The 17500-nt window shown below is 42.0% G+C and overlaps 1 protein-coding gene across 1 annotated transcript in view; it reads left to right on the plus strand.

The window, feature by feature from the left end:
* Positions 1-17500, plus strand: part of LOC142777067 (fatty acid hydroxylase domain-containing protein 2-like) — a 59436-nt gene that overhangs the window by 3264 nt on the left and 38672 nt on the right. Inside the window, exon 2 of the mRNA XM_075881364.1 lies at positions 5322-5524. Coding sequence (XP_075737479.1) covers positions 5346-5524 — 179 coding nt within the window. The 5' untranslated portion in view covers positions 5322-5345. The remainder of the gene's footprint in view (positions 1-5321; positions 5525-17500) is intronic.

A 17500-nucleotide genomic window follows, 5' to 3' on the forward strand; every position in this document is an offset into this window, starting at 1 on the left:
ACGAAAAACGAGGACCTTAACTAGACTATTCTTAGTTTGCTACCCTACATTCGTGTTGGAAAACGATGGGTTAAAAAATAAAAAGAGAAAAAAAAACGTGACTGTACACAATTCACGTTACCCTGTACGTGGGCTAAGTGTTGTAAGTGCTTAGGAAGCTACTCTTCCGCGTGCCTTGGGAGATGGAGGCTTCTTCTCACTTGCGTATTTCAAGTAGTCGAATATTGTACTGTCTTTTCTGAAATAAATGAAGGCGCTTGGAACACCTAAACATTGTCGAAAACTTGATTAAATACTGAGACACGGAGAATAAATGGTATAACACCACTGGTTATGCTATTGAACAGAACTTAATCACATCAGAAAGTGATTATATACTCAACAAGAACAAGTTCCGCACATTCGCACCCACACACACCGATATTGCACTACTCATCTTTTACCTGCTTCAAAGACACCCAGATATTTAAGTGACAGTTCTTTGCCAAATATGTTTAATGACGGCTGACTGATGCCTTGGATTGTCTTACCTGAATATTGAATGCTTTAAAGATTTCACCCGTGGCGTGACTGTAGTGTGAAAAGCATCTCCGTCTATGTAGAGAATGCTCCACAACCACATGTGGCAATGCGCAGAGCCGAATGCGCGAATGGTCTTCCTTTTGAGGACGACTGGTGCTGCCTTAAAGTGTACGTCGATGCAGCGAGCTTTCTGGTCCACAAATATCCACTCACAAGAAAATGAAATGCAACGTAAAGCGTTCGTCTTACACGGAACAAGATTAGCCTGTTTTTGCTTGCCTTATTTTGGCGTTAAGATTTTGCCTATCTCTTCTAAAATTTTGTTCGTTTGTTTGTTTGTTTTCTTGCTTGCTTGCTTCATTGCTTACTTGTTTGTTTTCGTCCTTTATATAGCAATCCTCATAAGTAATGCCGTGCATATTTATGTTACGCTTATCATGTGTTCGTTCTTCAATTTGTTATTGTACTGCGATTACTTTATTGATTATTATATTTGTCACGTCACCTGATGCGTCCGTTCGCAGTGTATTCAACGAGCAGTTTTTTTAAGACTTCTGGGACAATAAGCTAGTTCGATTGCTTTTCATATTCACTTTGGCTTTTTCGTTGAATTTGTGTCATTTTGTATATATGATAAAGTTCTGTATCAACTTTTTGCACGTACTTACCCCAAAGCGTTTTACGTGATGTGGGAGTGGTTGGCAAGATCCGATGCAGTGACCATAGAACAGTAAGAGCTTGCATTCACCTATAATTTAAAAAAAACCAATGCCATATACTGATACGCAAGAAGCTAATTAATGAGCTAGCGGTGTGAGGGAAAGTAAGGGAATTCGCAGTTTCGCTTCATAATAGATTCGAGGCAATAAACGAGATAACCGACGTTAGCGTTGACACATTGAACGACAATCTTACTAGTATCATCAAACAGCGTGCAATGGAAGACGGAGGTACAGCCACATGACAGGACTCTGGCAAACTATCCCAGGAGACGAAAAATATCGTTAAGAGGCGACAAACAATGAAAGACTCAAATGCAACTGACACATATAAAGCTAGTGGAGCATTCAAAGTTAATCAATAGGTGCATGGTAGCTAAGATCAGAAGGTATAATATAGAGAGAATTGTGTAGGCTGTAAAAAGCGGCAGAAGCCTTAAAGCTGCAAAGGCAAACTTGGGCATAGCCAATGTTCGGATGTACGCAAAAGGGACAAGGACAGCAATGTGATAACCAATATGGATAGGATAGTTGAGGTGGTGAAGGAGTTCTACATGAGCTGTACAGAAGCCTACGAAACTGTACGAAGCTGTACGTAACAATTAGGATGATATTGTAAGAAGCAATAGCCCAGAAGAATTCGACATCCTATAAGTAACGACAAGAGAAGTAAGGAAAGCCCGAGAAGGAATGCAAAGAGGCAAAGCCGTTGGTGGGGGTAAACTAACAACAGACCTACTGAAAGATGGCCGAGAAAGTTTTTTTAGAAAAACTGACCACCTCATATACGAAGTGTCTCTTGACGGGAAGGGTATACCAGAATCAATCAATCAATGAATCAATCAATCAAAGTACTTTATTTTCACCAAAAACAAAAACATTTACGGTGAAAAAAGGTGGCCGGGAAAATCTTTAAAGAACACCAACGTCATATTATTTCCCAAGAAAGAATGCATCAAGGACTTGAGAAATTACAGGCCGATCAGTTTACTGTCTGTTCTCTACAAACTAATTACAAAATTAATACCTATTATATTAAGGTGATATTAAAGTTCAACAAATTAAAGTAACAAGCATAATTTCGCACAGGCTACTCCACAATATAACATATTCATACTATCAATCAGGTAATAAAGAAATACACGGAAAACAGCCAACCTCTGGAAGAAATCTACAGAAGACAATTCCACCTCTATATGTGCACCTGGTACAGAGAGTGACATTACACGAGGAATGATTGGTTATTACATAAGGGTTCAACTTACAATCTATGTAAGTGACTTTAACAAACAATCTTAGATACACAGCATACCAGACCGAACGACGTATTATGGAGGCCAAGCTCTGTCAGCTGGATTCACGGCCGCTTACAGAAGAGGAAATCCTGGGACCTTGGCCGACGGCTTCCCATACGCGCAAAGCCACGAAAGTCCTCTTGTACTTTTTAAGGAACATCAAACTTCACGACCGCTTGTGAAAGAACTGTGCGAGGCCGTGCTGTGTAGTTTCAAGCTGACTATTTATGCTTCTCTTTCTTACTCCTCTTCTTTTCTGTCTCTTTTCGTTCTATTATTCCCCTTTTCCCCCACCCCAAGTGTAGGGTAGCCAACCGAGCCAAGCTTGGTTAACCTCCCTGCCTTTCCTCTCTATTTATCTCTCTCTCTCTCTTAGATACACATTTTTATTCGTGCCCTTAAATATTTAGGTTCATCGCTTGGTTAGCTAAAGCCGTCTAAAACATTCCCAACGCCACTCTGCCTACGAGTGCCGGTGCGACGCTTGTGTTTTCAAGTTCTTGGTTTATATATCCGCTGTACCCGCAAGCCGGTGGGAGAGCTAATAATGGCGCCCTTTGTCCTTGGGTTTTCTCCAAATGATTCTGCCTCCCAACTCGAGTGCCACTTATTTCTTATTATTTCAGCGCCCCCGTGTGTCAGTTCACAATATTAGTTTCACGGTTTACACAATTCTTTAAAATTCCAGGGGTGACTTTTTGGTCTTTATTTTTCACAACAATGCGTATGCTCATTCGGACATACACCGGTCCTGTGGTCCTAAATTATTGTTCTTTTTCATGACATCAACAGCGGAGTGCATTTATTGCAGGCCTGTCTTACTGATAAGCTTCTCCACGAACAGCAGCAGCAAAACGAGAGACCTGCCGTGCAATGCACCCTTTGAAGCCCTTTAAGGACGGAAAAGTAGGGCGACAAGTCGCGACTTCTCAAAGAAAGCGAACCTCTACAACGCGGTCCGCTCAACACGGCTCAAGCCTAAGGGCATTTGAAGGGGGAAAAAAGCAAGCGTGACAAAACTGAATCTCGGTTCCCTTGAGATCAAAAGATCATTCGATACTGAAAACACTGGCCGACCTACTAAAACGTGAAACGAAAATAAAAACTAGAAACTAGGGATGAAGCATAGCCAGCACGTCAAATTGGCCACCTTGTTTACACTGTTAGGGAGAGAGAAAAACATTATCGGTTTTCCGAGATTGCAAGAGGTCGTTTGTAGTCATAAGAACTACGATTCAGGCAGCCTTTTTATTATTTGTTTCATCTGGGGCTTATTATTTCTAGTTGTCCGTACTTGACTGAAAACGTAAGCCTTATTGAGCCTGTCCAGGTCACGGGGATTAGACAGGAAATCCTTCAGGATAATGCGTTACGCATTTTTTTTCCTTGTGGGTATTGTCGTGTATGAACAAGGACACACTTCTTTGCTAAAGAATGTGTTTTCAGTCTCTCGTAAGCAGCTCGGCGGGCTGTTACACAGAAGGAAGGGCGTATGCGATACGTGACTTCGTTCTCAATAGGCTTCCCCAGGGGTCGTGCGAACGTGATCCTGGCGTGAAACGTTGTGTGTGCTGTAGTGCAAGAAGATTACGACAAGACCACCACCACCACTGATGATGATGATGATGATGATGATGATGATGATGATTATGATGATGATGATGATTATGATGCCCAGCTGCGCACTTCCTTCAGACTTGACAAGACTAGTGCAAAGCAGCGCTAATTTTTTTTTTCGCCATGATACTGTTCACTCAAGTTAACTTGACAACTGTGTGAAACTAAGAATGACTAAAGCTAACCGCAAGTCAGAATCTAGTAACAAAGATGACAAAATGGGCAAACTTAAGTATCTGTTTTTTTGTTTGTATTGCTTGAAGAAGTCACTTGCCTCCGACAAACATCTTAGCTATTTGCTTTTTAGTCACCACACTACATGTCACTCAGTACCCCAAGGACTTCTCCAATGTCATCAGCTCTGAAAAAAATCTCTAATATAGACAAAACACACTACAGCGCACGTCCCCATAACTGCAAGTCAGGTTGCTGCCATCAGCGACCCCGCGTCAGCGCTAAAGAGCGTCATATATAGATGTTTGTATAGTCCATTGTCTCTGTTTCATAACTTTCAGGGAGAAATGCACTAATCAGAAGGTATACTGGTCCCCGTCGTAGCCTATTTAACCAAGGGGGTACGCTTTCGCGTACAAAAGTCAGTTGCTCTTTCTTAGCGATGCATGTTGCTTTCTGGTGCATGCCACTTTATCGAACAGTCGCACTAACTGATGCTTAGTTAACGGGGCCCCCTGTACACTCGTACTTTTTGAGAGAACATCGAGATAAAGAAAGAAAGAGAGAGAGAAAGAAAGAAAGAGAGAGAGAAACTCAGCGAAAGATAAAAACCGAGAGGCAATGAGAGAGATAGAGACATTGCGGAGCGAGGCGATGGACATAATGGGAATTGGAGTGCAGAGGGCACAGTCGACAATAACACGCTTTAAAAAGCATAAAATACGCGAAAATTTCGTAGAACCGGTAATGTTGGTGGTCATGATTCGATCGGATGTTTATGGTCTCCACATCACGAAAAAGGCAGATACGAATGCTGCACTTCGTGCTAGCTTTAAAACTCCAACACAATCAAAGATGCCTCGGAATGGCAAACGACGTTTACAAACGGAACGCTCTATTCATCCGACTAAGTGTTTTTATTAGAGCTGCTAGTTCTAACTCTATCAAATTAATTGGGGCCTCATTTGATCTTGACTCTGGGTCTCCCGTGCAGGTTGAAGTAGTGTGAAGCTGCGTCATGACCACGTCACCATTTGAGTGTAAGCTGGCGTCACACAGCACTGCGCGTCACAACACCGTCGTCGCCCGGGCAACACACCTCTTTGACCGGAAGCATCGCTACGTCTTCATCGGTTCCCTCTTATCATGGGGCATCCTGCTTGCGTTTGCCTACATATGGGGTCCCTCTATCGTAAGGTGAGTAAGAAGGTAAGGTAATGTGGTTTTTAAATGCTAAGTATTTCTTAGAAACTTCGGCGAGTTTGACCATATCTGTCTATCAATCTATCTAGCCACCTACGACTTTTAGCTTCCCTGTCCGTTCGGATAATGAGATTTATACCAAAATTTGTACAGCATAACGTGACTGTATGACGAGCGTAAGTGACTAGTCATAACATGAAAATTATGACATGTGTGTCGTGAGTGTCCTGATTTACATGTCAAGGTCTTGCTTCTCCTGCGGTGGTTTCGTTCACATTACATTTCACAAAACCGGTATCGTATGTCATGACTGCTGGGCGAACATAAGTGACAGGCCCTCATGTGGAAATAATGACATGCGTGTCATGTAAGATTCCACGCTCATGATGCGCTCGCGGTCGTTTCGCTGGCTCCGCATACACCAAATTTGGTATTACCTGACGTGAATGGATGATGAAGGTATATGACTGGTGCAAACATGATAACCATGATATAAAATTCATGTACGGCATAATTTACATCCACCTCGTAACATTTTGCTGATTTTAATGTTTCAATTCAAGCTTCCTCCTTCACCCTTCGCATATCATCGATTCCCACTCTACGTGAGGTCTACCAATATTTTAGTGGGCTTGTTTACCACTTGCAGGTCACAAGAGGTGAGCGATTGACGGAAACAGAAAGGAACGGGTGTTTTGGTATTACCACTTCAATCACGTAGTTCACTTCATATTTACATTTTTTAGCTCCCTTCAGTAGTGGTAAGAGGAAAAGCATGAATGAACCCTGAGCTAATTTTTAATCGAAATGTTCTGCTTAAAAGCAGCGCTAAAGAAATGCAAATACATTGATTGATTTTGGTTCATACAAGCATGACTAAGCATAACAAGGCCCAGTTAGAGTGGACATCAGTTTCTAGAGGAATCGAGACGAAGTATAGGCGTTGACTTTACTGCCACCCTATATAATTGTCACCATGTCGCTCACCATATTTAAAGAGTAATTTGTGACGTAATAAGATGTGAACTTGCAGCATGGTTTTGATATTTACATAACCGTAAGTAATCTAACATCTTTCGCCATAACATGACAGTCTCATTTAATACGTTACAGCTTCAGCTGTTGCTATAAAACATAGCGATACAAACAAAACAAAACTCATGTCTTATGTACACCGTCAAGAAAACTTGTCTTCGCGTTGAGAGTGATTAGAGAGTTAGAAATTTTGCAATGTGCTATGAAGAGCGCAGCTCTTTAAACATGCTTCCATAGTCACGTTTCAACTCAAACACGTTGCACAAGTACGAGCGGAGTCAAATACTTAATTTCCAGGAAGTTCAGATTCCGAACCTCAAGAGCTTCAAAAATACTTTTCTACCAGACCCATAGTAGGGCAAACAAAATTTTCCGTGATACTCAACATTCGAATGATGGCGTGACGACTGCTGTACTTGAGTTCTTGTAGAGCAGCATTACTATGCAATCGCATCGCGAAACTTCCTTCGTTAGCTATGACTGCAAGGGCCGTGCGCTCTAATAAGGCGACTTCACGTTGTTAACTTTCTCGCTTGCTTTGCAAACAGTATAGCGAGAAATATTCTTAAATGCTTAGGTATGCACTTACAAGTTGTCCTTCTCGAGATCTGCTTCCAACGCTTTTCACTTAGCTCATTGTTACCCTCTTAGTTAAAAAGATTCATTCTCTCGAAAACATATTTCATATTCATGAAGTGAGTTTGCACTTTAGCTCAAACACAAGCTTCTTTAAAAGTCACACTCGTAGTTGTTGTACGCCAAGATTCCTCCATGGGACCTTCAAATTACCAGTTACACACCCTCTCAAATGCAATCGGCTAACAATTGCATTATGCATGAGCGCGAGCTAAATGACATTTGAGCATTTGAGACGAGGTGGTGAGCGCGATCGCGAGCCGCGCTATCTCCATATTAATTCATGTCACCGTCGTCATAGTCATGCAACATGAACACCAGCGTGCGAACGCGGACGAGTATATTAAAGGAACGTTAACACAAATTTTTGGAGGTCTATATACTCATTTTGTTGTACGTTTCACTCTAGTAAATGAAATTAACATCGTGTATTATTATGCGTGAATTTCCTTTTAATGTTGGGCCCGAAACGCTTTGTCTTGAGGATAAAATCTAGGGTCACGCGACAAAAATATTTGACCGCGGTTCATAGCACTATAAGACGTATAGATTGACTGACTTACTAATCAACTAACCAACTAATTATTTCACAAACAACCTGCCTACCTACCTTCCTGGCTAACTGAATAACTATCTAAGCTTGCGCATGTTTTACCAGGCAGTGTTTGCATGTTGCTAATCACAACAATGAAAGAAATAAGCCAACGAGCAGCCGCAGAGAGTCACAGAGGCTACGGAGCTCGACTGCTCAGCGGTAGGGTACGAGTTTGATTCCCACCACACCGGTGGTATTTAACTGGAGGTGAAAAGCTAGACACCCATATAGTTGGATTTAGGTTGTAATTTCCGGAGCCTTCCGCTACAGTGTGCTTTATAATTATATCATGGTTTTGACTGGTGAAACACCAAAAGTGATAATCATTAAGCAAGCCAGGGCATAAGGACGTCCTCGCGCATCCAATACTTGGTATTGGAATGAAACCTCGGCCTACATTTGTGTACGTTCACGATTTCAATTATAATTTTTGTCACTGGGCCGCGCCTCTTTTCATAATAACAGGTCCAGCATCGGTGTTTGCTTGAGCATTTGCGGCTCGCGAACGATTCTAGCGCAGGTGAATTTTTTTCTTGTTTTTCATGTGAACAGTAGTCTTGTTTTGTTTTGTTTTTCAAACAAAATTACCATACCAAATTACCAGCATGTCTGACACCTCTCGCTATCTTTCTGATATACTAGAGTGCAACGACGCGCCCTTTATACAGTACAAAAAGTATTTCGTGGAGTACAATACGAGATTACCTTTCCACCAACGAGCTGAACACGAACGCGAGTTCATGTTCTTTTTTTATTTAATATGTAAGGGTTCCTTCCCATTCACCGACCGTTTTTGCTAATGATAGGTCACACGTTACTGTGACCATTCCTTGCGAAGCCTTTCGAGCGTTCATTTCTTCTTTGGTTTCTATCTCTCATCTCGGTTTCTATCTCTCATACGTTGACCTCTTGGAGATAGAGATTTTGCGCATGACATTGATGTTATTTGTCTTTTTTTTAGATTCTCGAGAACATTTAGGACCACAAACAAGGAGGAAAAGAAGAAGGGAGCGGGTGATGTCTAGAGAGAGGGCGCTGCGCACACACCTGAACATAGCAGACTAAAGTGAAGAGAGTATGACGCGCAAGCAACGTACAGTTTAAGGCCTCTTCGTTCAAGCACTTTCTGCGAGATACTGTTGCTAGAATAGCTCAGGAGCTTACCATTACTGTAATTTTTTGCCCGTTTTGCATTTCTGGATAAAACGACAGAATGTTTCTCACGTCACTTCTGTTTTGGCAGGGCCGAGCAAGGCCAATGACAGCAGTTAGTTTTCTCGAGATTGAGCTTGTGGCTTGTTTACAAGTTCACCCTATGGATACCGTGCATTGCATCTGAAGCTGCGTTATTGGTATAAACGAGATAAACAAGCTGGTGATTCACAAAACAGTTTGTATTTATTTGATAACGCTTCATTTAGGACATTCTACCTGGCCGAAACGTCGTATATGACGCTTCCGGATTAATCGCTGTCTCCAATTATTTTTCTTTTATTTTTAAATATGTCAAAAGAAGGAAAGATACTTCTCTAGCGCAACGTACATTCAATGTACGCGTACAAATGGCAGCCTGAGAACGCCAGGGCCTCGTTAGCGGTGCTGGACTTGTTGAATTTGAAGCCATGAAGGTTGATATTACGTAAGGCTAGTTACGTACAATTGACATGGGTCGAAAGTGAATGCAATCAGTAAAAATTAATTTGATCCTGTGGCATCTCAAAACCAGTAAACTCTGAGCCGGCATGGTTTTCCTTTCAAGATAAACGCGTTTAGCTTTGTTTTCTATTTTATGTCTAATCAATGAGTGTACAGGAACCGAATTCTCGAAGCTATTCACGTGTAACTAGAACAGAATTACTCATGCTCTCATTAAGATCACGGATTGTTCAGGACCTCAGCACTAACAAACTACGCAAATTAGGCGCTATTGCTAGCAACGATGTGTAGCACCCTTTTTCCATTAACGCTTTTTGGGCGTATGCCCTCCGTATGTCCTGCTATATATTGTCGCGTTATGTAATGTGACAGAGACCTGTAACTGGAAGTCAGCAGAACGTCAGGCTAGTCCAATCACTGGCTTGTTTGTTTGTTTGTTACCCGTAATAACTGGCTTGTTTGTTTGTTTGTTTGTTTGTTTGTTTGTTTGTTTGTTTGTTTGTTTGTTTGTTTGTTTGTTTGTTTGTTTGTTTGTTTGTTTGTTTGTTCGTTTTCCTGGACTCATGGCTCACGCCTACTCAGGTGGATTGGCCAAGAAAGCGTAGTGCATTTTTTCTGTGAGCATTATAACTATGTGTAATGCATTCGTATTATAATACGACTAATGTAAGGAAAACCACATAAAAAGAGAGCAAACAAAAATGGGAAAGCCAAGTTGAGAAACTTTGAGATGTCAGGTGTTGTGATTACTACTCAGCTGCATTTACTTCACCTCACCATTTAGAATTTTTGTGTGTAATAAATAATAACTATTTGATTGAAGACCATAAAGGTGTACGTTTAGATGCCTGAATATAATCGCAAACGGCATTGAAAGCATCCCTGTGGCAATGTCTCAAAACTGAGGCACCAAAGTTTAGTGCAGTTTCCGATTTTCAGAAATGGAATAACTAAAAGTCTCTTTCTTAGTATAGCGTATCGGCGACAATACAAAAAATAATGTTCAATTGATTCCATTTCTCCGCAGAATGCACAGAGGGGTGATATCGTCTGACCAGCTCTGTGTAGATACAGATTCTGCGGGGGGGGGGGGGGGGGCACGGACATCAAATTTTTGTGATTAAAACTTCAAGCTTTTTGGACTGACTCCACTGGGGTCGTCATGGATACTTGAGGTAGTTATATTCTGTCCATGTATTTATTTTTTTATCATATTAGTGCAGATTGCTGATTTCCAATATATTATTGCTTTAATAAGTTCAAATTCTCGCAGTACGGCGAAAATTGGGCCATCAAGCGCGGCTCGTGCTAAGAAATCGGCCAGTTCATTTAGTCTTAATCCACAGTGTCCTGGAACCCACAGTAACTTCAAGAGCCCCGACTGCGGTGGTACAAATGTTCTGAATGTTGTTAGAGTTCCAGAGTTCTCAGAAGCTGTCAGAGCTGCACAAACTGAAAGGGAATCGGTCATTATGACTGCGTTGTTTTGATTTGACGGAAGTTTTCGAAGAGCTAAAATAATCGCCACGAACTCTGCTTCAAAAACAGGAGTAAAATCAGGCAGTCTCACTGAGAAGGACCAGTCAAGCGAATCAGAGGCAATGCCTACACCTGCCTTTTGATTATTTACTGAAGCATCTGTGGCTATTAGATTTTTAGTTTCTGCTTGCTACAAGTAATCTAGTAACACGTTATTTAAAAATTTGAGAGATTGTAACTTGGCGTTTTGGGGAAAACATCATCATATTCAATAATAACATGACTATTCGAGTCATTAGTCTCAATTACATTTGTAATGTCCACATTTATACTTTGTAGGTTCTTTTGTACAAACATTATCTGCGATGTGTGAAACCGTGGCCAATGAGCAAAAAAGAAGGCGTCTGTGTTTGTGATAAAAGCATATTGAGATCTTCCTGCCGGTAAGCTATAAAATTTTAAAAATGCTTGTACCGTCAAAATGCGAAATCGGCAAAGTAGTGTAGGCAGGCGCGCTTCCTGGTACAGTAAGTTGATAGCCACAAACCTAGGGAGTTCCAGACACATTCGCAGAGCTTCTCGCTCCAAGACAACTGGAGGTTTTGTCTTATAAGCAGGGCCACCCGAGAATAGTATCCATCCGAATTCCATGATGGGGCACATGTACATCTTGTACAGCATTATCAAGGTGTGTCTCCGTAACCCATATTTCCAGTTACATAGCTTGTGCAGTAAGCCTGAGCTCCGTTGTGTCTTGGTAGTTATGTACTCTATATGTGGACTCCAGTTAAGTTTATAAATGATTCCCAAATATTTTATAGAGTCTACTTGCTGGATGGGTTCCTGTTTATATAGAATTGAAATTGAAATTGGGTCTGAAAGCGGAAACACCAAAAGCACACTTCTGTTGACATTTCACGATAATGAAATCAACTGCAACCAAATTTCTACCATGTTAATATATTTTTGTAATTTAAGTTGTAGTGAGTAAATATCACAGTCAGCAACAAAGAATGCAATGTCATCAACATAAATGTAGACAGTAACTTCTTGGTATGTTGGGATTGTGCTCATTAAAGCAATAAATAACACTGGAGATAGGACTGCTTCTTGGGGAACTTCGCGCGTTTGTTTAAATCTAGATGAGGAACATCCATCCTTGACGCAGTAGGATTCTCTTGATTTTAAAAATTCTGCCACGCACTCATTAAAATATTGTGGGAAATTCAATATCTTTAGCGTATTTAACAAAATGAAGTGCTCCACACTGTATTACGCCTTGGCTATGTCAAGCGTTACTAAAGTAGCGTATTGCCTTCTTTTTCGAGTGAGCTGTATTCGGCTCTCTAAATCAGCATGGGCACACCAAATAGAGAAATCACTACGAAAGCTGATTTTATTTGGTTTTATTACTAAATTGTCTGCCATCCAGATACTTACTCGGCCATGTAGGACCCTCTCTACTAGTTTGACCATGTTAGATGTTAAAGAGATGGGTCTGATATAATCGACTGTTAATCCTACACCTGGATTTTTTAGTATAGGAATGACCTTTGCTATCCTCCAATCCTGCGGCACCCATGAGTTTTTTTAAGGAGTAGTTTATAACATTGGCGAGGTTACTAGGCGATAAATTGAACAGAATTTTAATAATGGGTACTGTGATTCTATCTGGGCCAAGAGACGCAGAGGGTAAATGTTTAATCACGTTGGATATTTCAGTCTGTGTCACTTCGTCAAAGTCCGATTTTGTCGTATACTTGTGCCAGTTGTTTGGCACGACTGAAGTAAATCTGCTTTCCAGACCTTTATCGATTGCCTCTAAGGCTGTGGTCATTTCTTGCACCGACAGATTATCACAAGCTGCATTAACTGGTGATTGTAAGATTTTCCGGGCTCTCATATATCGGAACAATGCTTTTATGTGTTTAGGTTTCGACAGGTATTCATAATGTCTTCTGTCATATTCTTCTGTAGCTTGAGCTACCGTTCTCTTAAAGCCCACTGCAATGAATTTATAATCAGCCCAGATTTGGGGGGGATTGATTATGTAAGAGCTGCTTCCAAGCTGCCTGGCATCGTCGGTGCTCTCTTGTACATTCATGATTCCACCAACGGCTATATGCCCTTTTTTGGATTCAACAGTACATTCCGCTCTTTTGTAGGCTCTTTTAATGACTTCGTTTATCTTCAGTTGTTTTGTATCATCGCTCTCTTCCGAGTGAAAAGCCAATGCTGACTTCAGATTGTTCTTAAATTTAGTGTAATTTACAAATACTCGCACATTTGAACAAGATGGAGTTGTCGGGCAAGAGATTTCAAAACTTATCGGTAAGTGGTCACTGTTGGTGCCACAGTCCAGCGCTGTTTAAGAAGACGTAGTAATAGCCAAACTGACAAAACTTAAATTTAAGGCCGACCTGGAGTGATTACGAATAAATGTGTGGTTATGACGTTGAGGCACGTCAGGTAATTGGCCATTGTCCACTCCCACAAGCGTTTTCCACTCGGATCAGTTCTAAAACCCCAACTCGTGTGGTGGGAATTAAAGTCTCCAACTAAAACTTTGTCCTTACATCACGACCTTGTAGCTAGATCCAAACTTCATGTGTTTTGAACTCCATTCGGAAAATACATATTAACTAGGGTTAAAGAACGCAGTTAAGTAATGTAATGTCTACTGCCAAAATTTTGCATTCTGGCGACATATATTTGTATGAACGTTTGACTTTCATACTAATTCTATTATTCATAAAGAAAGCTGGGCCTCCACCTCTTGATGGATGGTCTAGTCGAAAAGACCGGAAGTTATTTAACTGGAACAAATTATGTACAGATAGCCATGTCTCTTTTAATGCTATATTATCAGGAGCGAATTTACAAGTCAAGTATACCAAGTCCGTAAATGCAGAATAATTCAATCGGTAATTCAGATAGAGAATCTTAAGCGACCCCATGGTTTCGAAAGAGCTGCTTCCGCTACAGCTTTATCTAGAATGCTTTCTTTCAAAAAGATCTCTCTTTGAAAGGTTCTCCTTTTGCTTCAGATACTTTTTGTTCTTTGTCTGTTTTGGTGAGTTAGTTTTCCTTGACAGAGTGGATCTAGATTGCTTCAGGGACCTAGGGTCCAAATCCATGTCATCTGAATCTATTGTATCCGCATCTTTGTCCTTACTTTGACTCTGTATATCCACTGCAGAGGGTGCTGCAGACGGAGAATAGGATGGTGCGGTTTCAAATTCCTCATTTTGGCTGTGGACGCCTATAGCAGAGGGTCCTGCAGACGGGTAATACGATGGCGCAGTTTCGCATTCACCGTCAATTATTGTTCGTGAACTCTCAACATGTTGGGATACTAGGCTTGACTCTCCCGTTGTACCAAATATGCGAGTCATTTGGTTAGCCAGAATTTGAGATAAAGAATCAAAAAGGTTAGAAGCCAGTCGTTCCATGGCTTTTTTCTAGAGCCTTTTCTACGACCTCCGCGATATACAGGGAAATCGACCCATTCATATCCGAGATATGTCGTGCTGCAACACTGGCATAGCCCTGAGTTCTGGCCTGTATTTCCTCTATGGCTTCTCGTCGAGAACAGCGCCTACGCCCTATAATTTCAAGAATTTGTATTTCTCGAGCCTTAGCTGAGCAATCAGGACTATCTGCACAGTGTTGTTCGTTGCAGAGACAACATTTCTTTTCTTTAGCTTTGCAGTCATTTGTATTGTGATTGTCACCACACACCCGGCATCTGAGTTCTGGCCTGCATCTTTTAATAGTGTGACCGTATCGCCAGCACTTCGTACCCTGAAATGGTCGCGGCGATGGCGGTTCCACTCTGTATATTAGAGGCCATGCCTTGATTTCGCTTGGGAGATTCGCTCCAGCAAAGGTTACAATTACCGACTCAGTCGGGATCTTCTGCTTTTCTACTAGTCGCGCACACCTATAAACGGAGATAGCACCAGTCACGGCAAACATCTCTAATACCTCAGACGGGGTCAAGTTAACATCGATGCCGGGAACAATACCTTTCACACATGCCATATGCGAAAGAATAAATGCGCTCACCGGATTGGTCGCGAAACTCGAGCACTTCAGTAGGTCTTGAACACAAAAATAATCAAATGAAAAACATAGAATACAGCCTCTGCCAAACTATCGGACCTCTGTGATGCTGTGGAAGTGAGACGTCGCAGGTCTAAGCTCCGCCTGGACCACTTTCGGGTTCTTCATCCGAATGAAGCCGTCATTGCTAGGGACGAGGGCAACAGAAACTGCGGGGATGCCGTTGCGCAAAAACTGATCCACTGATATCTCCTGTGGCGGAAGAGAAGCAGACCAGAGGAAAGCCTCTGGTCCATGTGAAGAAAGCGGCATCTGAGTGCTCTTTTCAGCGCTTAAAGCGCTTACTTAACTGTAAAAGCCCTATGAAAACGCCTAACAAAGACAAAGAAACCTCAGCAACTACACAAACTTAGGCCAAAACTCTAGAGCAAGCACGACCAGCTACTTGCACCACGAACCTTTCGTTAGCGTTAGCGTTAACGTTAGCGTGTGCAGCTTCTTTTTCTCCTTCTTCTCCTTCTCTGGCAAAGCGAACGCCTCGTCTTCTTCCGAGGGCTCATCTTCATCGTCTTTTTGAAAGCGGCACATACAATCCTGTCAGAAAAGATGCGGCGTAATACAAGCCATCACGCTCGTGACATTACCTTCCCCACAGAGAACATCGTCCCGATGCGGGTGCGTGAGTAGGAGAGAAAAATAAAACGCACACAGAAGCTTACCCGATTGAACAGGGACGTGGTGTTCGCAAGATTAAAATATGTAGATATGAAGTCAGGTTCAAAAACAAAGAAACAAAATGGTATACAAACGCAGGGGTTGTGGGGCAGGTTCGCATACGAGTGCCGAAAACTTTCCACTCAGGAAAGGAACTCCGCAACGTGAGCAAGACAAGGACGCAAAGAGACACGAAAACATGCTGATCACTAACTCAATATTTCACATTGACGTTTAAGTTGAATATCTCGTTCAACATTTGCTTGAACATCTAATTCACAGTCAGCGCTCCTCCTGTTCCAGAGTGTCTCTTCTGGTCGTTGTCTTGTTTGCGCCACAAAATTCCTTTGCTGTCAACCAACCAGTCCACCCCAGGTTTCTATTGCGAACTCGGACATCGATTACTGATGATAAGGCCCCTGCAGTCTGCGCGTCCCTGCACAGTACTATGATCGAAGAGAAAGCGTTTTCACGAGTGAATTCATGGCACGCTGCCCTTGTATTCCTCCTCGCCAGTGAGCAAGCAGTGACACGGCGACCGAGAAGTAGGCTTACAGAGGAACTTGGCTTCCGCGTAAAAGAGTCACTTGCGCGTGCATCTAATTCCGAGAGGTCTACTTTAGACCACCCTCATTACAGGCAGCTGTGCGCCCCCGCGCTGTCTTGAAAACACGCTCGACGCAGAGGAATAATTGGGCCTTTCCACATGTTACAGAGCCCGTTTTCTCTCACCCAAAACCCTTCCTCTGTGATCGCGTTGTTTTAGATCAACGGCGCGAATGCGAACGGTTCGCACGACTTGGCTACCTCGTCTCAGTTGTTCTCCTGCCCTCCTGACGTCTACTAATTACTGCAGCCCAGCGATTCCATCGAACATCCGGACTTCCTCGCTGCGTTAAACAAAGTCATATAAGCCTAAAAATTGCGGCCTGCGTTGGACAAAAGCATCGGACGAGACATCGTCCTGTCTTGACTATCGGAATTTGCATAACTCAAAACGATCAAACCAATGTATATTGCATTGTTCGAGCGTCTCTGGCGCGGTAAATATCAGGGGACAATTGAAACTTACCGAAAACGGCCAAAAATAAAGATGAACCAGCTTGAATTAGCAAACTTATTATCGTTCAGTTCAGTTCAGTTTAAATTCAGTTTGTTTCTTTAAAGCCCCCCTTTCTTATAGGGGCATTAAGTAGGGGGTGGGGTTATATTTAGGCTAACAATACGCAGTGGACGAAGTTTTATAGCAAAAGCTGTTATAAGATAAGAACAAGGCTCACGTGCGGCGCCGTAGTTGTCCGCCACCGCTTTACCAGCGTGCGTAACCACTTTTGCAAGAAATAAAAGAAACTGAGTAAATAAAGAAACCCCTAGGACCCAATAGGATTCTAACCCGGGTCCCCTGCATGCCATCCCAGTATTCTGCCACTGAGACACGCCGGCGATAGGAACTCGTTTCTTAACCGGCCTTAGGCAGGCTTGATGTCAGAAAATTAATCACGTTAATATGAGTAATAAAGCGTTTTAGAACATAAACGAGCAACCAGGCGTCACACACTGCGATTCGTGGAACGAGTGTGTCTTCAAATGACACATTATCAAAGCTTCGTCTTGTTTGTTTGTTTGTTTGTTTGTTTGTTTGTTTGTTTGTTTGTTTGTTTGTAGCCTGAAATCTATGGCACATACTCACTCTAGGGGATCGGCCATGAAAACATATAGTATCCTATGAACGGCAACTGTACTATTGCTTACCATAAAAAAATGATGTACAAGAAGAAAGACAATATAAA

The sequence above is a fragment of the Rhipicephalus microplus genome, chromosome 2, assembly GCF_043290135.1.
Source record: "Rhipicephalus microplus isolate Deutch F79 chromosome 2, USDA_Rmic, whole genome shotgun sequence".
Classification (NCBI taxonomy): Eukaryota; Metazoa; Arthropoda; class Arachnida; order Ixodida; family Ixodidae; genus Rhipicephalus; species Rhipicephalus microplus.